The following is a 26,707-nucleotide window of genomic DNA, read 5'->3' as shown; positions in this document are numbered from 1 at the left end:
TGGGCCAACCCGAAGGGAGTGTTGGGAAGGACCTAAAGGATTTGGACTTGGAGTAAATTTTACCTAGATGAAGAGGAAACTGGCCCAAGGCTAACACCATCGTTTATAAGAAATCCTCGGCCCTGGTAGGATTTGAACCCAGGAAATTTTGTGTGTAAGCAAGTACACTACCTCTGAGCCACATGCCTGGTCCCAGAAGTTACCTCTTACTAGCTGGGATAGGACAACTGTATTACTATCCCAAAGGGCCACTGTAACAAATGGCCATAACTTGGGGGCTTAAAACAAGGCCCAGCTTGGTAGCACATGCCTGTAATCCCAGCCTTCAGAAGGCTGAGGCAGGAGGATCACATTGAGTCCGAAGCCACCCTGGGAACGAGCATTTGCCCGTTCTCTCTCTTCCAAGGACACACACCTTTGGGCGCAGGGCCTGCTCTAATGCATGGGAGTCTCACCCTGAGCTCCTTATCTTAATTACCGCAGTAAACACCCCCACCCAAACAAGGGCGTGTTCTGGGGCTCTGGGAGGCCGTATCTTTGAGGACCATGAGTGAGCACTCTACAGGGACTGGGCCGTTTCATGGCTGGGGCCGTGCTCATGTTTGGTCTGTGTTTAGACATCGTGGAGCGCCTCTGTGTCCTGACCTGCTGTGGTCACAGAGCCGCCTTGTCTGACACTGGTGTCTGGTGGCTTCTGCTCATCCAGTGACAGTGGAGCCAGCAGAGCGCAAGGCCGGCGCCCGGAGCCTGGGCTTGCTTTTCCCCTCCTCCCTTGGAAGCAGGGGTAAGGGACACACGCTGACGTGGGGCTGAGGAGAGTCCCAGCCACAGGGGTGGGGCAGGTGCGGGCACCACTGAACCCCAGGTAGCTACAGGACCGAACCAGGAGATAGAAGTGGAGAGGGGTGATGGCGGGTGAGGGTGTGAGGAGAGGAGCGAGGCCTTCAGGCCACCGTGTGACCCGCTGTCACTGGGGGACACAGGGGCCTTCAGTGTTCAGAGCAGACTTGTGAACATGGTTGACAGGTCGTTAGGTTTTCTGTTATTAGTTTTTCTTTCCTTTTCAGTAGTAGGGATAGAACTGAGGAGACTACTGAGCCATACAAAGCACCTCCCTTTTTTTTGGTACTGGGACTCAAACTCAGGACCTTGCACTGCCAGGCGGGCGCTGTGCCGCTGAATTATATCCCCAGCCAGCCCTTTCATTTTAAGACAGGATCTTACTAAGTTGTCCAGGCTGACCTTCAAGTTGAAATCCTCCTGCCTCAGCCTCCTGAGCAGATGGGATCACTGGCGTATGCTGTCTCACTCGGCTAGGCACAGTTTTGATGGCAGGCTGGGGCCAAGCCTGACTAGAGTGGATTTAGCAGCAAAGGAGGAAAGGAACTGGACAGAGTAAGTAGGGCAGAGAAATGGGAGGTAGTCAGCGGGGGCCACAGAGTCACAAGAGAGTTTCTGCTGTTTTCCTACTGTGAGAACAGTGGTGGCACATCTGAACACTGCCATGCACGGTCCAGAAGGGAGGTGAGCAGAGAGTGAAAGTAGGTGGATAGAACTACCACAGGCGAGGGAAGGCAGGCTCCAGAGAGCCGCAATGCAGGAATGGAGGCGGTGGGGTGTGGCCGGGAGGCTGAAGCAGGCAGGTTGGGTTCCGTTTTGACAGCTGTTGTTCCCATCTCACCTGGATGTTCTGTCAGGAACTGCATCCTGGGCTGGGAGTACAAGTGTCTATGGGGAACTCCTGGCCTCAACCCGGCCTAGGTGTGCAGACTCAGGACTTGAAGTCCTACCTACCACAGAGGGGACCAGAGACAGAGACAGAAGGGCTAGGAAATCACGTGAGAGAAAACCGGAAATAGACCAAAATGCAGTCTTATTTATTTATTTATTTATTTTTGTCTTTTTGAGACAGGGTCTTGCTCTGCAGTTCAGGCTGACTTGAGCTCACTTTGTAGCCCAGGCTGGCCTCGAACTCGCAATAATCCTCCTGCCTCAGCCTCCTGAGTGCTGGGATTACAGGCATGCGCCACCAAGCCTGGCCCGAAATGCAGTCTTTCTCCAATCCTGGGAACGGGGCTGCCGGCTGCTGCTCACAGCCCTGTACACAAAGGCCGCGTGTGAATCCTGCTTTGCCACGCGCCAGCTCTGTGGTCACCTTGTGTGCTGAACCACAAATTCTCTATCTGTAAAACAGGGACGCTACCCATTTCCTCTCAGGACTTTTGGGGGAACTGAGAGGGACATCACCTAGAAAATGCCCGGGTCAGGACGCCGGATGAGTTAGACTCTTTCTCTTCCCTTCCTCTGGCCCTGCAGCCGAGTCCCCTCGGTTAGCAGAGTGGCTCCCGGGCTGGACCCAGGGCCCCGCCTGCTGGCGGACTGTGGAACTGCACCTCCGGCTCTGTGGGCCTGGAATCCAGTCCTTCCAGGGCACAGGCAACGATTCCCTCCAGACTGAAACGCTGCATGCAAAGACCTTTCCGCCACCTCGTCACGTGCCAGGGCTTCCATCCACTCCGCCCGTCTTTGCTTCTGTTCGGTGGCCTCCTCTCCATTAAATCAAATGCAGCTGCTCTGCAGGTTCCCAGGATGCTACCTCTGTCCAGGGGGCATTTTCTTTTCTTTTTTCCCCAGAGGCATTTTCTAGCATCTGAATCTGACCAGTCACCTCCCTGAATTCTAGGTGAGGAGGGTGTGTACATGTTTTTCTGGATTTTCCAAAGTATATACCCAAGCACATCTTTATAATCTGTGCGTGTGCGCGTGCGTGCGTGTAAAAGAAAAGTCCTTCCTGGTACTTGTGAACCCCCCAGCAAGGGGTGCGCGGCGGACCCCTCCCCCCACCCAGCTGCCCGCCGACCCCACACGCGTCCTTCTCCGGGAAAACTGACCCGCACTCCGCAGAGGCTGAGTTCCTACTTGTCCTTTAGCGCTCCGCTCGGCTTATGTCAGCCCCCAGAAGCCTCCCTGACCCCCAGTAGGTCAGGGCTTGGTACCCTCGCCCTACCCTCCTCCCCACGACAGCGCTGGCGGCATCAGTGTGGGAGCTGCTTCTTCCCGGAAAGCGGGCCTCTTGCAGGCCGGCGTGCCTCACGTGTGTGTCAGACCTGCCGCTCAGCGCACCGTAGCTGAATGAAACCCACTGCCAAGGCTTGTCCGCCCACAAGACGAGGGGTCTGGATAGCAGGCCCCGAGTCTCCTCTGACCCTGTTTCTACGCGTCCCACATAACGAGGAGCATGTTTTAGGCCAGCAGTCATCGCACTGCCGACCCTGAGCAGGGATTCCCCGGACACCGCTGGGCTCTGGGTGTCCCCCCCTAGGTTTCTTCTGCCCTGAGGAGGGGAGGTGGATCAGGCCTTCCTTCCTCGGCAGACGACCTCTACGATCCACAGATCTCCCGGGAAACCAAGTCACTTCCCGTCCGTGGTGGGCCCACGTCCCAGGACGCAATAGGCCATGTCCCCTAGCAGCATCACGCGCGCCTGTAACAGAGATCACTGCCAAGCCTGGTACGGAGCAGCAGGGGCTGGCTACCGTTTGTCAGGAAGAGCTGCACAAGGGTGAGCGGCAACTGAGCCCTTTCCTGGGGTGCTCCTTGGGGTACTTACCCTTAAGGCACTGAACTATGATTTGAAGTAAGTCGGAAACATGGCACCAGGGAAGCCACAAATACTTCTCCACACTCCCCATCACTACTAAGTGCAGCTGGTCGCGCTTCTACTTAGGCAGACTGAGTCCTTCAGCGGTGCCAAGGGTCGAACCCACAGCACTTACCTGCTAACGATTCTGCCACCCAGCTACACTTATAACGCTTTTTACCTTTTGGTTCTGTGATGGTATCTCACTAAATTGGCCAGGCTGGCCTTGAACCTGTGATCCTCCTGCCTCCAGCTCCTGAGTAGCTATGATCACAGGTTCCTGCCACCATGTTTAGCTTGACTGGATCCTTGAAGTGAGATAAACATCCTTTCAAGTTGGGACTTTCTGTTGAACTTTCTTTGAGATGCCAGGACGTTTCACTCTTCACTGCAAATTCTTTTTGTGTGGGAGGGTGCGGTTTGAGACAGGGTCCATGTAGGTTAGGCTGGCCTCAAACTCAGTGATCTCACCTCAGCCTCAAAAGATCTGGGATCACAGGCATGTGCCAGTCTGCCCAGCTTCAATGCAAATTCTTTTTCTTTTAGTTTTTTTTTGACACAGGGTCTCGCTGTGTAGCCCAGGCTGGGCTTGAACTCATGGCAATCCTCCTGCCTCAGCCTCACAAGTATGGGCTTTACAGGTATGTGCCACCACGCTCAGCTCCAAAGCAAATTTTTTTTTTTTTTTTTTTGCGGTACTGGGGACCAAACTCACGACCTTGCGCTTGCCAGGCAGGCACTTATGCCACTGAGCTATATCCCCAGCCCCTCCAACGCAAATTGTAAAACCAAAAATGCACAACATAATTCCTCACCAGAGGGCTGGGATATAGCTCAGTGGCACAGTGCCTTCCTGGCAAGGGTGAGGCCATGAGTTCATTTGCTGGTACCAAAAAATAGTAATTCCTCACCAGAAAGGATATACTTTATCTAAACTAAATCTAAACCCTTTAGTAATGTACGTCCAATAAGTTGCTCAGTTTGGGTATTTTAACTTCAAAACACTCAGGAGGGAAAATCAAACCACAGTTGAGCATAATGGAGTGTCAGCCATGGGCCAAGATCTCTTGCCTTACCCGACTCCAGAGACCACAGAGAGTGTATGGGCTCTAAATTCAGAGCAGGGTTTCACAGTGGCTCACAGGGAAGTCATTTTGTATGTGAGCTTGCGATCCGCACATAAGTCAGGCGAAGAGGCTCCTTTCAGGGCTATGAGAAGGGAAGGGCATGCTGTATGGTTACGCAGTACGTGACTGTTCACTCCAGTGAGGACGGTATCGGCCTCCTAAGATTAGGACCTTCGTCTTTACAGAGCCTGAGGTCAACTTTTTGCACAGCTGTGACACCATGGATCTCTGTTCTTTAGAAGGCTGCTCCTAGGGGCTGGGGATTTAGCTGAGCAGCACAGCACCTGCCTGGCAAGTGCAAGGTTGTGAGTTCGATTTCCGGTACTGGAAAAAAACCCAAAAACAAACAAACAAAAAAGAAGGCTGCTCCTGTTCCAAGTCCACGCTCTTGAGCCCTCGGAGACCGGAATTTAGCTGGCATCTTCCTCACAAAGCCACGCATCACTCACAGTACACTTCTACACACGAGATTCAAGGACACAGAACAGTAAAAACTGAAGGCCCCTCAAACTTCAGTCTCCTTCTGCTCCTGTGCCACTGAGCTGTACTGCAGACGCATGTGAGTGGGTGACCAGGTTTATCCACTCCGGGATAAACGCCTGGGCCCAGGGCTCACTTATGAGACTTGTTCTGTCTTCTGATAAGGGCAACATCTACCTTGTAAACCACTTTGCTTTGGGCCAGGGATGTAGCTCAGCGGTGCAGCACCTGCCTGGCACGCATGAGGTCCTGAGTTTGATTCCCGGTACCAAAAAAACCCCAAAACAAAAAAAAACCTCACTTTGCCTTGTGAGACCCCAGTCTGGGGACTAGACTCTCTAGTTAGAACTTCCACACTTATCAGGGGCCATCTTTTTTGTGGTAATAAAATGGGGACAGAGCTTCACCTCTAAGCTCAGCAGCTACAAATCTGACAAATGTCCCTGATGATCAGCGATGGTGGTGATGGACTCAAGACCGCACCAGAGTGACAAAAGTTACATTTAATTTACAATGTAATAAAGGTTACAGGTAAAAAGCTACACATTAAGCATGAAAAGCCCTATTACACAAATGTACAAATCTCTGTACAAAGCTCCTATCAACGTTTCCTACCTCTGTCTCCTGTTGTTAGCCAGGTCCAGTCTTAGAGCTCTGAGGAAGCAGAGCTCTCAACTGAGGGGAGAAGAGCCTCCAAACCAACAGATAAAAATGTCCTCTGGAGAGACATCAGTTGCTTGCAAAGTAAAATATTTTCTTTTTAATTTGAATTGACCTAATTCGTCATATCCTGGCAAAAAATTGCCTTCATAACACACTGAAAGCTAGGTATGTATGGTGGTGGATGCCTATAATCCTAGCACTCGGGAGACTGAGGCAGGAGGATCGCAGTGAGTTCAAGACCAGCCTGCACTACACAGCGAGACCCTGTCTCAAAAAAAATCAAAAACCAAAGAACAAAAACATAACACACTGAAAAAGGACAGTAATACCTCAGAGAGTAGAGGACAGTGCTCTGGAACTAAACGAGAAACTTAGGAAAGTGGAGTGCTCAGGTTTGACAAGAACACAGGTAAAGTTCAAACAATACTGCAAGTTAAAAACTATGGACCTGTACTGGTCACAAAGGGAAATCAAATGTGTTCTCATTCCAACAGAAAAGACACAAGAGAAAAGCCTAACTATTGGACCTCAAAACCAGTGACCCAAGGAAACATTTTTGAGTTTAAACTTTATCTTAACTTTAAAATGCTAAACCTTTTTGATCAACCTGGGATCCACGGCAACCCTTTTGCTACCTGGGATTTACAAGGATAGTAAATGTAAATGAGGCTGCTGGATCCCAAAACTGGTGAGGCTACTGCTACCTCCACAGCTCGGGATTCTACCTGGGCTATGCGACATCACATAAAAATGATACTAGAGAGGGAGAAGGGTGAAGGCCTGAGAAAGAGCCAGAGCAGTGTGCTAAAAACAACCTACAAAACCTTTCTGTACACCAGCAGTGTTGTGAAGACAGCTTCAGGGGATGTTTCAGCCCACCCCAGTCTTATATACTCGGTCAGGACCCAGGAGACATTCTGAAAGACGGAACTGCACACATGGAAAGTTTCTCTCCCTTGTACATTAGCTCCCCTGTCACCCTTCCACCCGACTCCCACCCAACCCCACCCTTCTCCATAACCAAAAATATCAGATCAGCAAGGAAGGTGTGGGCTTCTTGCCCGGCCAAGCCTCTTTTGCGTATTTCTTCTTTTTGGGTTCATTAACGGCTTCCGGGTTATAGGCCACAGGGTTGGGCGTGGGGTTCACGTTCACTGCTGACGGCACGACAGGAGTCAAGTCCACCTCAGGGGCGAGGTTCGGGTACGGCATGGGCAAGCCGCCGATGAGCGCTGTCCCGTGGGTGCCATGCGGCTGGGAGCCCGCCTCACTGTGCGTGGGGGGCAGGCCCCCGTAGAGTCCTCCACTGAAGGCAAAGTTCTGCATGCGCCTGCTCCCTGATTCCTCCAAGCCCAGGGAGCCAGGGCCTTCCACCCGCTTCTTCTGTGGTTTGCCACGAGGACAGGGGAGAGAAGGGAGAGAGGAGATAAGAGAGGAAACATGAGAGTACTTTTGTTGTTTTTTTTCCCATTCCAACCTTAGAAAAATGGCCTTTGAGGAAGACCCCTACCTTCTAGTAAGTTCTCTCAGACAGATCACACTGCCCCTCACAAAGTTTTTACCACTCTATGTCAAATGGAGAAAAATGAGGACAGTACTCTGTGCTCCATAGTAAAACTTTCAGATTTCTTTCTATTTTCTTTTTTTTTTTTTTTTGCCTTTTTGAGACAGGGTCTCGCTGTGCAGTTCAGGCTGGTCTCGAACTCACAATGATCCTCCTGCCTCAGCCTCCTGAGTGCTGGATTAAAGGTGTGCGCCACCACGCTCAGCTAACTCCTGGAATTTAACTAACTCTTTACACTGTGGATCATACTTCTCCCTCTCTTATGTTGACTTGGGAAATGGAAGTGATATTTCAGCTATTTTCATTTTGAGGGAGAACATAAAAAGTTGATACTTCTATATTGTGTACCCAATTCTTTTTTTCTTTTTTGGGGGAGCATGGGATTGAACCTAGGGCCTGTGCATGTTAGACAAGCATCCTACCACTGAGCTACATCCCCAGACTTTTTTGGTAATAAAAGATGACGTCTTGCTGCATTGTTCAGGCTGGACTGCAGTGGCTATTCCCAAGTTCTGACCTTTGACCAGGGCTAGTTTACCCTTCCTTAGGCAGCCTGGTGATCCCCACTCCCGGAAGGCCACTACGCTGATGCCAAACTTAGTGCGCAGCACACAACAGCCTTGAACTCCCGGCTTCAAGTGATCCTTCTGCCTCAGTCTTCTGAGTTCCTGTGACTACAAGAGCTGGGTGCCCAATTTTTACTTCTTTCTCTTCTGAGACAGAATCTCACTTTGTTCCCTAAGCTGGACTCACATTCATGATTCTTCTACCTTAGCCCTAGTACTACACCAAAGGGGAAAAGATAAGACATAAAGCTGTCTCCTGGTTTTGTACTTTCATAATAATAGATTACAGAGGAGGAACAAGGAGACAGAAAGTGCTCTAGGGGAAAGGTGCTCTCATCTACTTTTTCAGTTCTTTTTTTTTTTTTTTTTTTTGAGCCAGGGCACTATGCAGTTCAGGCTGGCCTTGAGCTCACTTTGTAGTCCAGGCTGGTCTCGAGCTCGCAATGACCCTCCTGCCTCAGACTCCCAAGTGCTGGGATTACAGGCATGCACCACCACGCCCAGCTTACTTTCTCAGTTCTTAGTGATCTTTTTTTTTTTGGTACTGGGAATTGAACTCAGGTCCTTGCACTTGACAGACAGGTGATGTGCCGCTGAGCTAAACCTCCGGCCCCTACTTTCTCATACTGCACTAAAGTTCACGAAAGACGCTTCTCATCCTTTTCTATTTGACTAAACAAAGATGAAGCAAAAACTCTGACATATCTTGTCAGTTCAGTCTAAGACATGGGTTCCAAATCTGAATTCAATCAACTGAAGATCAAAAATATTTGGAAGAAACCTCACATTGAACATGTACACACTTTTTCTGGGGGGGAGGTGCATTATTCCCTAAGCAAAATAACATAGTAACTTTGTAAATAGTTGCTAAAAAGCATTTATATTGTGTTCGGTATTCTAAGTAATCTAGAGATGATTTAAAGTACACTGGACGGCAAGTGGTGGTTATATATAAATACTGTACTGCTTCACATAGGTGGCTGGAGCATCCATGAGACTCTGGTATTTAAAGAAGTCCTAAAACCAACTCCTCATGGATATGAAGGGTGAATTTACATTCATTCATTCATTCATTTATTTATTTATTTGCCAGTACTGGGGATCGAACTCACAACCTTGCACTTGCCAGGCAGGCACTGTGCCACTGAGCTAAATCCCCAGCCCCTAAAGGGTGAATTTAAAACTAAAACTCTCTATAGCATCTACAAGCATGCTCAACCAATCACTGTTTCTTTGTGGGGAGTTGGAAACTTTTCTTTTTCTTTGAGACACAGTCTCATTGTGTAGTATGGGCTGGCCTCAAACTCACAGTGATCTTCCTGCCTCAGCCTCCCAAGTGCTGGGATTACAGGTGTGCACCACCATGCCTGGCTTTTTTCTTTTTGGAGGTAAGGTTTCTCTGCAAGTTTTCTCTCTTCCAACCTTCCTGCCTCAGCTTCCCAACTGCCATCACTACAGCCAGCACTGCTTCCAATCACGTTCTGAATACTGTTATTAACAGGGATGTATTACAATCTTACTTCTTTACTTCAAGGGGCAGTTTGTTCCCTTTTGGACAGTTCTACCCATCAGGGAGTTTCTTCACATGTTCGGAATTAAGAGTGCCTCTGTAACTTCTTCTTCTTGGTTCTCTGACATACCTTTATCTTTAAACCTAATCCAGATCTAGACTGACCTTCTGATGTTGTGCAAGGCTGTGATAATGATTCTCCCTCACCTAGATGCTTACTTTGAGTGAAAAGAAAAAGGCTCAAGAAGGTGGGCCTCTTTCTGTATCCTTTGGGCAAGTAAACTTACAGATTTACACAGCACACAGTTTACATGTCCTATCAAGCTGGCTGGTCACTGGCAGCCTTCCTGTATTACTCCAGGGTTTGTTAGACATGAGGGTGTGGTGAATAAGAGCATTTTTACAGATATGAAAAATAGGAGAGGAGCACAGAATGTGTTTTAGAATTACACACTCATTTAACACCCACCTACTTACACCAAGATGTAGTTATGCTGTTGGTATTGTCTGTTTTTTGTGGTGCCAAGGATCAAACTCAGGGGCTCACACATGCTAAGCACATGCTCTACCACGGAGCTATACCCTCAAGCCCCCAAATGTGTTCTGAATCTAGGCATTTAAAATACCATTAAAATGTACTTCCTACCTTGACTGGGACCACTGCAGTCTGCACCATGTTCCGGAAGCGACCAACTGAGGGATCCACATCCTCTGCAAAAAGAGATGAGGGCAGACTTGGATTGGTGCTCAACTCGGAGGGATAAGGGTAGAGGGCTCACTGACAGCACAATGACTCACATTCCGATAATAAAATAAAGCCAGCACCAAGTGTTTACCATGTGCTGGGCACCGTGCTAAAACCTCTCAACAACCCCACAACGTCAGTTCTACTGTAATCGACATCAGACAGACAAGAAAACAGACTGAAGCTTAGAGGAGCTGACAAGCCCTGTCACCCTGGTGAGAGGAGCTGGGAACTGAGTCCAAGTAGCCAGAGAGGCCTGTGCTGCAGACCACAGTCCTGTGCTCCTTCCCCAAGTTCTTTCATATTCCACACATTTCCTCCTCTGGCAGGGGGGTATGATCAATCTCACATTACTAATAAAAAAGTGAGATGAAGTCACATACTATACATCTTGCTAATACCTGTTTATTAGCAAAAAGCAGATTTAGGACTCAGACCCAGGGCTTTAAACGTACCCTAGCCTTTTGACCAGAACAACTATGCATTTTTTGTCTTGTTTTGAGATAGTCTTATTAAATTGCCCATGCTAGCCTTGAACTTGAGATCCTCTTCCTTCAACTCCTCCAGCAGCTGGGATTATAAGTGTGCCCCATTATGCCCTGCTTTAAACTCTATGTAATCAAAGTTGTCTTTTTTGAGGCAGGTTCTCTATATGATCCTCTTGCCTCAGCCTCCCAGTGCTAGGATTACAGGTATGCACCACCACACTCAATGAAGACTTACAATCGAGCATCTGAACCTCCTTGCCTGGGGAAGGTGAGAGAGCACCTCCTTCTTCAACCATTTACATACGCATCACTATACCCTATAAAGCTCCACGGCACTATTTTTTTTTTTTGTCTTTTTGAGACAGGGTCTCGCTATGCAGTTCAGGCTGGCCTTGAGCTCACTCTGTAGCCCAGGCTGGTCTCGAACTGGCAAAGATCCTCTTGCCTCAGCCTCCCAAGTGCTGGGATTACAGGCATGCACGACCACGTCTGGCCTAGGGCACTATTTTTAAGGAGAAAAACACAGCAAATCAGATCCTGCTTACTAACAGACAGATTATCCAGTCCAGTAGTTCTCAAATTGCTGGCTATTTATCAATACAAACAGGAACCTGCTTAAAAATACAAAATTCAAATGGGACACAGTGGCATACATCTATTATCCCAGTTACTACTCTATAATCCCAGCCATTCAGGAGGCTGAGGCAGGAGGATCACAAGTTCAAGGCCGGGCTGAGCAACTTAGTCTCAAATGAGTAGGATGTAGCTCAGTGGTAAAGTGCCCCTAGGTTCTCACTACCAGGTTCCCTGGTCCCCCTACCAGGAGTCGGGGAAAGGATCCACCTTTTTTTTTTTTGTCTTTGAAACAGGGTCTCGCTGTGCAGTTCAGGCTGGCCTTGAGTTCACTCTGTAGCCCAGCCTGGCCTGGAACTCGCAACAACCTTTCTGCCTCAGCCTCCTGAGTGCTGGGATTACAGGCCTGCGCCACCACACCTGGCAGGATCCACTTTATGGAAACTTATAGATCGGTCATGCAGTCCCTGCCTGAACAAACTCCCTTGAGCATTAACTTCTGACAAGGAATCCATTCCCCTTCACACAGCATCAGAAAGTGAACTTATAGTCAGTAGAATGAATCCCCTGATCTCTTTCACAGCAATCATGCTCATTTTTTTCTAAATACAAGCCAGAGATTTCCTGGCTTCTATCTTGTTTTTAATCCCGAGTCAAGCACTGGCTCTGGTCCTGGCTCTCTTCTTCCTGGCCACAGGGGGCATGCTTCCCGCTTCCTTCCTCCTCAAGCACAGTTCCCTCAACTCCCCATCACCCAGGGAGTTGTCTTCCAGGGCTACGAGCCTCCACTCCCCTCAGGACCACGCCACACATGTGGGGAGCTCTGGTCAGAGCACACACGGGTAGGGCAACTGTCCCCACCAGTCTTCTACGAATTCAAACCTGAATTGCACTTGATTAGTTTCTACATCTCCTGGTGACTCAGACTGCATTTTCAATTAACTAAAATTCTTAGGTCTTTTCTTTCCACAGTCTGTCAGCAGAGCCGATCTCCATTTAAATAATTCATATTTTAAATCTAAATTCAGGACTTACAAGTTATTCAGCATCTCAACTTGGGAAATAAAAGCAACTTAATAGGTAGCATTCCTTGATTCAAACCAAATGTATTGTCAAACCGTTATTTTTAAGAAAATCTTCGGCCAGGCATGGTGGCACATGCCTGTAATCCCAGTACTCAGGAGGCTCAGGCAGGATGATCGTTCTGAGTTCCAGACCTGCCTGGGCTACAAAGTGAGCTCAAGGCCAGCCTGAACTGCATAGCGAGACCCTGTCTCAAAAAGATCAAAAAAGAAAAAAAAAAACCCTTGAGTACAGCATCCCTTATCCCAACATTTGCTGGGAAATGTTCCAGCTGACGTGTAGGCTGCACACAAATTTTTTCATCAGAAGAAACTAGAAAGGGATCTCACCTGGATTGATGATTTCATCATCCTCACTGAAAGTCACCCGTGAGTTCTTCCGCTTCCTCTTTGGTCTCTGAATGTCTAGATTTCCCTCCTCAATAGTGAGGGTAGAAATCCGCTTGTTGTGGGCAGTGTTAAACTCTGTCAGATTCTAGGCCAAGGTTCACACAGGAAAGACAGAGGTCAGTACATAGGGAATGTAATGAAGAATATTCTACTAAATAAATAGCAGGAAGCATTAGGGACTTACTTTGACCTCCAATGCACATGAAACTTCTGTATTGAGAGGAGATTTACATTGCTCTTAGACTGGTAACAAGTCTCACTTGAAACAACATGAAACATCCTCACAGACCAGTGAGAGAATGCTATTCAAAAGGAAGCAAAGGGCCTGAGTGAGACTAGCTCACCCGGCCTCAAAGATCCTGGAATTGAGGTACTGTTGCTTTTTTTTTTTTTTTTTTTTAAAGAAATGCAACATGCATCCATGCTGAGATTTAAAGGAAATGTCATAGGGAGGAACTCTAAGAACTATTTTAAACAAAAGAGATTTTTAAAAAGGACAGCTGGCTGCTTCTTTTTCAGGAGCTCTCTCCTTTAATTTTTTTTTTGGGGGGCGGTCTTTTTGAGACAGGGTCTCGCTATGCAGTTCAGGCTGATCTTGAACTCACAAGATCCTCCTGCCTCAACCTCCCAAGTGCTGGGATTACAGGCGTGCACCACCTCACCCAGCCTTCTCTGTAATTCTTAAGGACATCGCTCATGCACTAAATTTCTGACATTAATCTTTTGTCATTCCTCTTCTTACATCTGTCCTCAGTTTTACTCACAATCACCTATTCAGCTCCCCAACTAACCCAGCCTCAACACTGCTGCCTGCCTCTTCAGTGTGTTCAGCTTACTTCAATGGGCAGTGCAATCTGAGACGTTCCAAATGATTCAGAATGAAGACCCACAAGACCTAACATGCTGAACTAAAACACAGGGAAGCACAAAAGCAACTGGGAGGGAAGAAGGGCAAAAGTGACTGCCAGCAAGGTCCCTAAAGGAAGCCACTTCTTCAGAACAAAATCACTTCTAAATTGTTAGATTTCTATTGTGCTTTTCTTCCTAAATACTAGGAAACTGTTTTGGTACACAGGAATAGTAAACAGATATGGGTGGTTAAAGACATGGTTGCATGTGAGGTATCTGAACCGACAAACACACCAGTGCAGTATAGCTATATCACAAACTTCTGTGCTCAGCTTCTAGAAATGGAAAACTTGGGCCTGAGATGCAGCTCAGTGGTACAGTGTGTGTTCAGCATGCACATGGCCCTGAGTTCAATCCACAGAACCCCCCACATCTCCAAAAAATTGTCTCAGCACTTTAAAATTCATGGCTTTCTGGTCCATAAAAACAAAAGCAATCTGGAAGCAGTTTGATTCTTTTCAGAAGACTACTCGTGTTTGGACAGCACCAAAAACCCCCTACAAGAATGCAAGTATTAGTCTTGCTGAGCCAGCCTTATCCAACAGAGCTTTCTGCAGTGGTGCAAATGCAGGCATCCCTGAGCACCCCAGCTCCAGAACTCACTGGATAATAAAACCTGAAGCAAGTACCTCAGGGAAAATGTATGTAACCTAGGAACATCCTTCCACATACTTCAAATTCTCTCTTAAATTACTAATAATACCTGATACTATGTATGTGCTATGGAAACAGTTGGTATACTGTATTGTTGAGGGAGTAATAACAAAAAAGTCTGTGTTCTGTACAGAAGTAGTTTTCCTCCCCCTGAATATCTCCATCTGCTGTTGGCTGAATTCAAGAATGTAGAATGTGCTTAACCTGGAGGGCTGACTGTGTTCTCTTCTTTGTGCTATCCAATACGGAATCTACTGGTTACATGTGACTACTGAATACACTAGCTGAAATGTGTTTACCGATTTAGACATCACTGCGCTAAGCAGTCATAAGAACAGAAAAACGTTAACTCCCATTGCTTCTAACAGCCAATAAAAGGTTCCAGTGGCAGGGAGACACAGCTGGCCACGGGGCTCATTCCTGGGCTCAAGAGAATCTCCTGCCATTTCACATCACTGGCATTTCAAGCTACACAGAACAGCCACACAGGACAAGAGCCAGCTTCCCCAGACAAACAGTGACAGATGGAGAATTACATCGAGCTCGGTTTCTTCCTCTGGAAGCCCCAGTAAGCCCTTGAGTTCATCATCTTCTCCACCCATCTTCTCATCTCCTTTCACAGCTGATGGCAGTGTCTGAGGCTTCTCACGCAGAGTGTACGCCCTTGTGGATGCACCAAATGAGACCGTGGAGTCGATGGGAATTTGCTGAGGCTTGTGAGGTTCCAACCGAATGTGACCTAAGAAAGTGCCGTGTGCTGGGAATAACCAAATCAGAATGTAAGGGGAGAAACCAAAAACAGGGTGAGTTTTTAAAAGGTAGAGCATCAACTTTGTCTCTCTTCTCAGGCCAGCATCTCCCAGAACACAAGTTTGGGTTTTTTGTTAAAAGTTATTTAAAAAAAAAGTTACGGTCAGAAAACAAACTTTTAAAAATAAAAATGGCACTGGATCCACTGCATCCTAGGTCACATATTATAGGGAGAAGGAAAACTCCTTCAGTGAACCTTGAAGCTCTTCAGTGTTGGTTTTTTTTTTTTTTTGTCATTATTCTTGAGACAGAGTTTTGCTGTTCTTGAACTCACTACTGCAGACCAGGCTGGCCTCAATTGCACAGCAATCCTCCTGCCTCAGCCCTCCAAAGAGAGCTGGGATTACAGGGATGTGTTATCACACCCAGCTCTTTTCATTGGATTTCTGTTTGTTTGGTTTGTTTTTGTTTTTGTTTTGTTGAGACAAGGTCTCCCTACACAGTTCAGGTTGGCCTTGAGCTCACTTTGTAGCCCAGGCTGGTCTCGAACTCGCAATGATCCTCCTGCCTCAGCCTCCCGAGTGCTGGGATTACAGGAGGGGACCACCATGCCTGGCTTCACTGGATTTCTTATACATCTTCAGACCTCTTGTTCCTGAATGTGATAAAGACCACTGCCTCTTCTCTGCTGCTACAAACAGGCTTGACTCCATTCTGGGTCCAGCAGGACTGGCTCCAACTCAGCAGAAGCCATGCTCCCCAAGGCAGGAGACGGGCATTGTGGTCTGCCTTCTCCAGCTCCAAATCTAAGGAAAATAAAAATTGCTAGCTTGCTGGCAGCTATGCTTATACTTTCCTCAGGACGAGAAAGGAGCTTGACCAAAATGAGTGCAATGTCAATCCCAAGGCAAGCCAAAATTCTACCAATTCTGAATTATTTTTCTGAATATTTTTCCACGCCAGCACTTTGCATGTTATGAAATGGAGAGAAGAGATAAGGACTTGTAGACAAGGCTTACCAAGTCCCTATGTAAGCAGACTGGAGAGGTGTATGTGTCTGTGCATGTCTTACGGGGGAAAGGATTAGCACAAGGTAAGGCCAGGAAGCAGGACCCTTTCCTTGCATTTTATACTCTATTTATAAATGGACAAATTGAACAAATTTAAGGGACCTACAGTCAATTCTCAACTGCACAGCTGTGGATTATCTTAGGCAAAGTTTAAAGTCTTGCTGTGGAGTGAGTGTATGACATGAAAATCCATAGCCAAAGCAAAAAGATAAAGAAATTATAGTAGGCTGAACTTTGCTCAAATATCTTTAAAATGTACTGAACAGGGCTGGGGAGATAGCTCAGTGGTACAGCGCCTGTCTGGCAAATGCAAGGTCCTGAGTTTGAGTCCCCGTACCAAAAAAAAAAAAAAAAAAAGTAATTGAAATGGTTTTCTGGGCGTGGTGGCACACGCCTGTAATCCCAGCACTTGGGAAGCTGAGGCAGAAGGATCGTGCGAGCTCGTTGCCAGTTTGAGACCAACCTGGGCTACAAAATGAGACCAAAGGGGCTGGGGATTTAGCTCAGCAGCAAAAGCGCCTGCCTGGCAAGCGCAAGGTCGTGAGTTCGGTTCCCGGTACCGGAGAAAAAAACAAACAAACAAACAAAAAAAAAAGACCAAGGCCAGTCTGAACTACATAGTGAGACCCTGTCTCAAAAAGACAATCAATCAATCAATCAATCAGTAAATGTACTGAATATTGCTGCTCTATTACATCAATGGAGCTAATCATGGCTTCTGCTTAAACTGAAACACAATTATCATAGTCCCAAAATATCTGAATATTTATACTCTCCCATTGTGGGGTGTCAGTTTTGTTCTCTAGATAAACTTAGTACCTCCCCAAACTTAGACAGCACTCCCCAAAACTGTCTTCCTTCCATAGTTATCGGTTATTTCAGGAAAATAGGAGAAACACATTAATAGTGAGAACTGGATTTTAAAATCAAACATAGCTGGGCGTGGAGGCGTATGCCTGTAATCCCAGCACTCAGGAGGCTGAGGCAGGAGGATTGTTGCGAGTTCACGACCAGCCTAGGCTACAAAGTGAGCTCAAGGTCAGCCTGAACTGCATAGAGACCGTGTCTCAGAAAGGGGGGAAAAAAAAAAATCAAATATTTTTTTTTCTCTTGACATGCAATAAAACAAGTTTCCCAAACTAAGAACCCAAGGTACATTTTCATACTGCCTATGAGCAATACATGATGTGGGGAGATACTTACTACTGTTCAGATCAATCAGGAAAACTCTCTTCAGATGCTTGTGGTAAACCAGTGCAGCATGGACCCGAGAGCAAGACTGGTGGTCAATGGTAAAGTCACACAAATCAGGGTTTCTCCCAAATAAGTAATACTTCTTCTCATCAATAATCAGTTTCTAAATAAATAGTAAATTAAATATTACTTAAAATTGTGTCATAACAGGAAACAAAAAACTTCTCATCAAATAAGTAGAGAATCTTGAATAGATTAAAATTTCTTGTGAACCAAAAAAAAAAAAAAAAAAAAAAAAAAAAAAAAAGAAGAGAGAGAAAGCTGGGCGTGATGGCACACGCCTGTAATCCCAGTACTGAGGCGGCTGAGGAAGGAGGATCATTACGAGTTTGAGACCAGCCTAGGCTACAAAGTGAGCTCAAGGCCAGCCTGAACTGCATAGTGAGACCCTGTCTCAAAAGGACCAAAGGAAAAAAAAATACCTTGTGAAGAAAAGAAGAAAAAACGTTTTCTGTTCTTTTTAAATTGTATAGCTAGGCATGGTGGCACATGCCTGTAATGCTAGTACTCTCAGAGGCTGAGGCAGAAGGATTCAAGTTTCAAGCCCAGCCCCTAGAACTTATTTAAGCAAGATTCTGTCTCAAAACAAAATGAATAACAAGCCTGGGGATACAGCTCTACATGAGGCTCTGGGTTCACTCTTCAGTGCCACAAAAACAAGACAAAAATACCTAGGGCACATAACATCCATTCAGGAACTTGTTTTATGAAATGATCCCATAGTCTTTCTTGTAACATGCTCCTAAGCAATCTTCCAAGTCTAATCAGTTACAGTAAGATCCCAAATGGGAACAACCCTTCACATTCCTTACATGTAATTCCCAAATAGTCAAAAATCTAGTATTTTCACTTATGGTTAAGTGAAAAAACATTTTGATCCTTCAGTTCACCTACAGAAGACATTAACAGCTCTATTAGAAAAACTGAGTATCATCTAGGTCTTGAATGATAAACTTCCATAGGGTACTAAACACATCCAAATTTTTTTTTTTTTTGGTTTTTCTCCGGTACCGGGAACCGAACTCACGACCTTGCGCTTGCCAGGCAGGCGCTTTTTGCCGCTGAGGTAAATCCCTAGCCCCCCTAATTTAGCACAAACTTTTTTATGGTAGGAAAACTGGCTAATGAACTGAGATCAGGTTATTGAGCAGAGAAATGTATTTGCCTACTGTACAAGCGCTCCTTTCAAGATATTGTCCATCTTGTCCCAGACAGAAGGTGCAGATGACCTCAGGAATTTTCTACCCACAGACCCAGCTACACCTCTGTGTTCTCATTATTTTTTCTTGATTATATAATTTATTAACATTTCTGGGGGAATGGATGGCAATTAATCTTCCCAAATATGGTGCTCAACTGTATAGTGCTGGTATGAAAATAACTTTTCTTAATTTTATAGGTGTAAGTGGCCTGTCCCCATGAGATAAAGGACTCTAGCAAGAGTGGCTGTCTTTTTCTACTAAAAATTTAAAGTTTTTTTGGTTCTTAATTTTAGACCTAACAGGAAATAAGATGCACAAAACATGTCTAAGAAGTACTAAGATTGCTTTTCAGAAAATATACAATCTAATGAAGATCATTACTTGGTTGGAAAAAGAATGAAGCATAAACACTTACTTGTACTCTAATCATGCAGCCATAGCCCTAAAATATTTTTGGAATTCTCTTTAAGAACTGAAATTAAACTAGACATCAATTCATGAGTTCCAAATCTAACTTTATTGTCCCATATCACTTCGGCAAAAAAATTATTATCACGTTAACTCTGAGTGTGTACTATGTCTAAACACAGAGCTACCTTATATGGCAGACTTGCCAGGTTTTTTAGGGGACAAGGATGAAGGAACAAAGGATCATATCCCTTCCCAGTATTGGGGATTAAAGCACTGAACTATATCCCCAGGCCTTTTTTTGTCAGAAAGGGTCTTGCTGAATTGCCCAGGCTGGGCTTAAACTGATGATCTTCTTGACTGAGTCTCCCAAAGTGCTAGGATTAGACGTATGTACCACCATACCCCGCCTGAAAGACCATTCTTTGTGCTGAATTTAGCTTTATGAAAAACACAGCACCCTGTCCTTACATTTCTTTTAATTCTGGATCAGAATTAAGCCTTTGCCACAGACTGGTTGTAAACCAGACTGTCAGAGATGAAGGACTATGTGAACTATTACTCAGACTTCTAATTCTAGCCGTCTACACCATTGCTAGTTGTCCAGTGTCTAGTTTGGCCACTTGATGAATAACCTTCATGCATGTATGCTGTCTTTTTCCTTGAAACACAAAGGTCTTGTTATGTTCTAGTTCACACTGCACATTATACTTCACCTTCTAATATCCCTATGAAAAGACAGCACAAAATCGAATATAGTCATGTTAGTACCAGGCTAAGAATCAACAGGTCTCTATCCCTGGGGCTAGGTCTTGAACTCACAACAGGCTACTTTATCCTCCCCTATGCTTTAGTGTCGTCACACCTCATGCAAAGAGACCTATCCACAACACAAAAAACTACTGAGTACTTATGTGCCACACATGTAAGTGCTGTGAGTTTTATGTTATACCATTTCATGTAAGGACAAGCACCATATGAGGTGGACAGGAACTATCCTTGCTATTTTTATAGTTGACAAAATTGAGACATAAAGAAATTAACCTACTCAAGTTCACATAGAGCTATTTGTGAGCTGGGTTTAAATTTCAGATTTCCCTGACTTTAGTCTAAGCTCTTCTAATCACTACATTATGTATTTTCTTCATTTTCCTTACATCCAAAGATGTACCATATGGCAAGGCATATTTTAAAAAGTGAATAAGTACAGTAGGTCACACTCTTAATTTTTCTTTAAATAACCACTTTAGTTTCTTTCAGGCTGAGCTTTAAGGTTCAATCAGTTCAAACTAGCTTGGATATGTGGGTCACCTCTGGGAAACCCTGTACAACAGTGCCCATCTGCGGCTGGTAAAGCTAGCTGCAGGCCCAAACTACTACAGAGCACCAGGACTTAACCGCTTGACAGCTCAGTCACCCTCATGTCTGCAAAGAGCTAAGTTTTAAAACTTGGGTTAAAAATACAACCCTGCTTTCAAATTAAACGACAGTCCTGAAATTTCAACATCTTGTGCTCTCTTGGTAATATTTATTTTTATTTTTCTCTCCCACCCTGCCGAAGCCACCCTGATGTGCTACAGAGCAGGCCCGTGCTACTTCATGCCACGGACGCCTCGCGGGGTAATATTTATTCAAGCTGAATCTCACTGCATTTTTCAGTGACATTTTTCATTTCATATTAAAATGGAGATTATGTTTTCACAAACTTAAATTCGTGTTAAATTTGGGTGACAAGGAATACATAAGACCATCAGCTCTCACATTCTAATGTAACAATGATCAGTTTTCTATGATTCTAGGGTGCCAGAAATATACCAGAGATTGAGGAATTTGTTTAAGGGAAGAGACAAAGAGCCCCCAAAGGGCTTATCAAAGGCACCCCAATTACAGAAATGTTAAATTATGGGATTTTAGTGGAAAACAGTATGCCTTCAAATTAAGAAAACATGTTAACAAATAGATGAAATAATGCACTGATTGATTCCCAGTATCAAAAAGGAAAATGCATTGATCTTTCCAGTCACTTTTGTGGTCATACTCTTTGACAAGCTATGGCCAATACTACATCTGGTTGTGCCTTTGAGTTATAACTCAGAGTGCATCTTTACACAATGGGCTTAATGATCTCATGGCTTTTATTTTAATATCGCACTTCTTCAACCCAACTATCACAACATATCACAAGCTTTGATACAAGGCCAGGATATAGATAGCTCGGTTAGTATCAAGTGCTGATCAAGTCTAAATCCTTTGAAAAAAAATAAGCACAACAGGGCTGGGGATGTAGCTCAGTTGTACAGCATTTGCCTAGCATGCCTGAGGCCCTGGATTTGTTCCCCAGCACAGCAATTACCCACACACACACACACACACACACACACACACACACACACGCACGCACCACACACAGACACACACCCCACCCCACCCCCTTACCTGAGGTCTATTCCTCTGAAGAACAATATACTGATGTCTAAGTGTGAAATCTGAACTGTGTGGCAACTCAACACACTTAGAACACCGGAAGAGAACATTACCAGCAAGCGCAAAGCAGTATCAAAAGAATGCTGGTTAAGTTAGAGTGCACTGAAAATATATATTTTTTTTCAAAGAATGTGGTATTATCATTAAGGATAGGCCACCTTGCCTGCTTCTTCCTGTTACAAACTAAAGATTTATTAAATTCTAATAATAAAACAGATCTCCACATATCTTTAAGCTTCATGCTGCTCTATTTAGCAACAAATAGTCTGTATTTGTGGAACCATTTACAGTAAAAGGGTCATTATAAATACTTTAAATTATTCCCTTAAATAGTCCTGATATTCTGAAAATCTTTTTTTTGCTTTTTGGGGTTTTTTTGAGACAGGGTCTCACTATGCAGTTCAGGCTGGTCTTGAGCTAATTTTGTAGCCCAGGCTGGTTGTGAACTCACAGCAATCTTCCTGCCTCAGCCTCCTGAGTGCTGGGATTACAGGTGTGCTAGGATTACAGGCATGAGCCACCACGGCCAGTTTTGAGTATCTTCAAGACCTTGAGCATCTTTAAGGTAAGGTAAAAGAACACATTCTGGCACAGTGGTGCACTTCTATGACCCCAGCACTCTGAGAGGCTGAGGAGGAAGGGTTGGTAGTTTGAATCTCAATTTAGGAAGACCTTGTTCAAAAAATAAAAAAATAAGATTGAGGCAGGAAGATCACTGTGAGTTCAAGACCAGCCTGGACTACAAAGTGAACTCAAGGCCAGCGTGAACTGCATGGTGAGACCCTGTCTCAAAGAGACCAAAAAAAAGGGGGTTGGGGATATAGCTCAATGGAGAAAGGTCTTGGGTTCAATGAGAATCTCTAACAAAGGGGCTCTGTGTGATTAGCTGACAGCATAACGAATAACAAGAAAATTAATTTTAACTCATGCACATCTTCATTTTTGCAAAGTATCCGGTTATCTCCATAATATCCTGAAAGTGACAATACATTTACATGGGATCTTTAAGCAGATTTCGGGGCTGGGGATTTAGCTCAGTGGCAAAGCGCCTGCCTGGCAAGCGCAAGGACGTGAGTTCGGTTCCCGGTACCGGAGAAAAACCAAAAAATAAAATAAAAAATAAATTTAAAAAAAAAGCAGATTTCAATAGCTTTTCAAGCTAGCAACCATAGAAATGCAGTATTTTTATTATATACATCATAAAAACAATTGCACTCAATGGGGCTTAATCTCCATTTTTTGGTTAAAAAAATTCAATAGTTTTTTTTTTTTTTTTTTTTTTGTCTTTTTTGAGACAGCATCTCACTATGCAGTTCAGGCTGGCCTCAAGCTCACTTTGTAGCCCAGGCTGGCCTCGAACTCACAATAATCCTCTTGCCTCAGCCTCCTGAGTGCTGAGATTACAGGTGTGTGCCCAGCTCTTTACTGAATTAAAAAAAAAAAAAAAAAATCTAGCCAGGTGTGATGGTGCCTGTAATCCCAGCACTGGGGTAGCTGAGGCAGGAGGATCACTGTGAGTTCAAGACCAGCCTGGGCTACAAAGTGAGCTCACGGTCAGCCTGAGCTACCTAGTAAGACCCTGTCTCAAAAAAGACAAAAAAAGCTCAGAAAAGAAAGCCTAGGTTTTATCCCCAGTACTTAAAAAACAAAAACAAAGCTGAGCTCAGCGGCACGTGTCTGTAATGCCCACATTGGAGAACCTGAGGGAGAAGTTTTAAGGCCAGCTCAGGCTACATAGGGAGTTCAAGGCCAGCCTGAACTACACAGCAAGACCCTGTCTCAAAAACCAAAACTAAACCCAAAACAACCCTGAAAACTTACAATGTGAATAAAAACTCAAGCCAGGTGTGGTGGTGAACACCTGTAATCCCAGCACTCAAGAGGCTGAGGCAGAAGGACTGTCGTGAGTTTGAGGTCAGTCTGGGCTACATAGTGAGTCCATGAACAGCCTGGACTACACAGCAAGATCCTGTCTCAGAATAATTTAACAAAAACTTACACAATCTAATAACTAATAAATATTCATGTTCTCTTAAAACTTCATATGATATCTACTCTAAAGACTGCATAAAAGCTGGAATTCTGCCAAACTTTTCCTTTACAGTATTTATTTCAATTTTAATTATGTAATTTTTTGTGTAATTCTATTAGGTGGCTTGAGGACAAGAACCATGTTTTGCCCTGTATTGTAGCCTCCTCTGCTGAGCTCAGGGAGTGGCACATAGTAAACAATAAATGTTTTGAATGAATGAATGAATGAATTTTACCACTATTATACCTTTTTGAGCAAGTGGTTTAGTTTACTACACTTGAAGGAGATGGACTTAAACCTCTTACAAACAACTTAAAAGTCACATTCAATCTACATCATTCACTTTCTTCAGGTATTGCACACTTCACGCCATCCACACAACTCCACGTACTCAGGAAATTCACGAAGTCAGAGGGCTTCCAGTTTGACTGGGGATCACAGACCTATGGCCTATTAAAAATTCTTCATTTGGGAGGTGAGAGAAGTTACAAAAAACTGTCTATGGGAGATATGAGCCCTGAATGTGTTACATCATCATGAGCTTTTATTAGGAAAAAAAAAAAAAATTAGGATGAACAAAAGTAGCAATGCTAGAAAACAAAACACTAGAGGGGGTGGAAAAGTGAGTCACTGGCAAAAAAACTTTAGAATGGAGAGGAAAAAAGGGAAGATATGTATTTCCATACCTCAATTAGTTTGTCTCCTTTGACTACATCCAGATGTAAACCAGGTGGGGGTTTACCTGCCCTGAGAAAAAAAACAGTGAAAAAGGCATTTTCAGGATGAGTGCATAAATGTTACTTGCAATCACTGTTCCAGTCAACACTGCAGCTCTCCTATCAGCCTATAATTAGTTCATATTCACACAGAAATGTCATCTATTTCACTGTTACAGCTCTTTTCTACGTTTGACACTTCCCAAGTGATTCAACTGCTCTAAAACAGATTTTAGTGGATCTGTATTTAGAGCAGTACCAAAAAAATCTGTTTTAACACTGGATATTCACTTCTGAGAGAAACCACATAAAGTGTGCAAGTACTACAGCTGGGGTAGTCTGGTCATCTGGAGTTTGACTAAATTTGCTACCTCCCTAATATCATACAAAAGTAGAATAAATCAGATGGTATTTTAGGCTGGTCAAAAGTAATCTCAGCACACAATAAGCAGAAGGTATTGGCTGAACACTACTTAGGAGATGTTCCTGAACCTCTATCAAATCAGAGATACATAATTAGGGAACTAGGGCAACTCAAAACCATGCCCATGAAACCAGGTACCAAGTGAATAGGGGTGGTGTCTTACCCTTAAACAAGTCTCTACAACAGCATGATTAAGCAAACCTCTTAACTCTGGCTTCTCTTTCAACGGGGATATGCATATGCCTGCTACATACCAGAATCTGGGGAAGTGGTAGGTGATCTCAAAGGGTCTCTTCTGTTTACTGTCCTGACCCAAATTTGAAATCAACGTAGCCAGGAACCAAACTGGACATAAAATCTGTAGACTGAGGGCCGGGGTTATAGCTCAGCGGCACAAGCGCTTGCTTGGCAAGCGCAAGGTCCTGAGTTCGATTCCCGGTACCCACACACACACACACACACACACACACACACACAAAATCTGTAGACTAAAGCAACTTTTATGTCACAAAAGTGTAAAGGAACCCTGCAAACAGCCACACATCCATTTGCTTCCTGGATTTGTTCATTTCATACTTGAGCCCCTACATTTGCACAAGAAAAGCAAATGTATCCGACGTAACTGAAGATGCAACACAGTCATCTCACAATCCTGCCCCAACCTCTCCATAGCAGCGCACTGGACAAAAGCTCATATCGTCCGAAACAGGGAAAGGAATGTTATATCCAAGACATACGTCCTCATCTCCTACTGTGTGCCTGCCTGACTCAGGGGTAGACGCTGAGAATACAAAGACACAACGGTCTCTGCCCTTGAAGATCTTAATATAATGGGAGACAGAGACAAGTTACACGCTAAAAGACTGTGATGAGCTAGCGACAGCAGGTCTAACTAGGCTGTGTCTCGCAAGTCAGTTCACCCTTCTGCATCCCGTACCCTACTCAAGGACTGAATTAAACCATCCCACTCTTCCTAAGAACTAACTAAGCAATGGGAAGGGCCATTTTGCCGAGCTACATGCTGGTCATTGAGAACAAGGAGGTAGGTCAGCGCCAGCCCCGGCCTTAAAGGCGCTCCCAGGCTGGTGGGACCGGCAGGTACCACACGCGGGATGCGGCAGCGGCAGAAGGGTGCAGGACGCCGAGGCTGGCTGGGGAGGGGAGGGCGGCTCGTCCGCGTCCGGGACGCGCAGCAGGGGCGCCAGGGTCAGCGCTCCCGGCGAGCGCGCCAGGCAGTCAGGAGTTGGGTAAGTTCGAGGCCAAGGCGCTGAAGCACCCCAGAGAGCAGCTGGTCTCCCCAACGCCTGCCTAAGTGAGCGCCTCTGAGCTTCCAACCCCGAGCCTTCTCAATTCCTGGGCCCCGGCTCCAGGCTCCCGGCTCCTCCACACGTCGCCCAGCCCCTCACGTCGGAGTTTCCCCCCAGTCCTTCCAGGGCCTTTGAGCGAAAAAAGAGCTGCCCCTCCAGGTCAGACTAGATAAAACCAGGCCACCCCAGTCCCGGACGCCTCGCCACCACTCACCAGGTCGGACAGTCGAAAAGCGGGAGGGTAGAGCTGGAGTTCGCGGCTGCCGCCATCTTGCGTCTCCCCCTCCCATTTGGCGGGCCCGAAGCACGCCGGGAAACTGGAAGACCCGGAGAGGAGGCGGCTTCCCAGCAGTCTCAGCGCGCGCGCGCCCGCCCGCCCGCCCGCACGCGGGGAAGGGGCGGTCCCTCTAGGAGCGAGTATGGCTGACTTTAAGCTCGCCTTTGTAGTTGGGGTTGGTTTCTGGGACCCTGCGGAGGTTCAGTTTTTCTTGCAGAGGTTTCAGAGGAAAAGATGCATGTAGGAAGGGGTGTTATTTTTCCCCTACAGCTTTCTGTAAACGCCCTTGAGCTCTAGAGTCGGTCCCCAGGTTTTGCACCGTCAGCCTTGCGCCCCTCAATCTAGAGAAAAATTAGACGGCAGAACTCAGGAGATTGAAGTTAACTCACTGT

The 26,707-nt window shown here is 45.6% G+C and overlaps 1 protein-coding gene across 2 annotated transcripts; it reads right to left on the bottom strand.

Annotated features, from left to right (window-relative positions):
* Positions 1-5,733: 5,733 nt before the first annotated feature.
* Positions 5,734-26,390, bottom strand: Ppp1r8 (protein phosphatase 1, regulatory subunit 8). 2 transcript variants are annotated; one of them, XM_005394930.2, is made up of 7 exons: positions 26,253-26,390; positions 24,278-24,338; positions 17,415-17,568; positions 14,928-15,148; positions 12,769-12,913; positions 10,197-10,261; positions 5,734-7,293 (listed from the first exon to the last, which is right to left on the bottom strand). In XM_005394930.2, the coding sequence occupies exons 1-7, from the start codon at positions 26,306-26,308 to the stop codon at positions 6,940-6,942; spliced, it is 1,056 nt and encodes a 351-aa protein (XP_005394987.1). In that variant the 5' UTR covers positions 26,309-26,390; the 3' UTR covers positions 5,734-6,939. The 2 variants fall into 2 exon arrangements, with proteins under 2 accessions (XP_005394987.1, XP_005394988.1); XM_005394931.2 differs by lacking the exon at positions 24,278-24,338 and having other exon boundaries at positions 26,253-26,350.
* Between the last annotated feature and the right edge of the window lie 317 nt (positions 26,391-26,707).

Source organism: Chinchilla lanigera, unplaced genomic scaffold, assembly GCF_000276665.1.
Source record: "Chinchilla lanigera isolate Chin_1 unplaced genomic scaffold, ChiLan1.0 scaffold00051, whole genome shotgun sequence".
NCBI lineage: Eukaryota > Metazoa > Chordata > Mammalia > Rodentia > Chinchillidae > Chinchilla > Chinchilla lanigera.
This window is presented reverse-complemented; position numbering and strand designations above follow the sequence as displayed.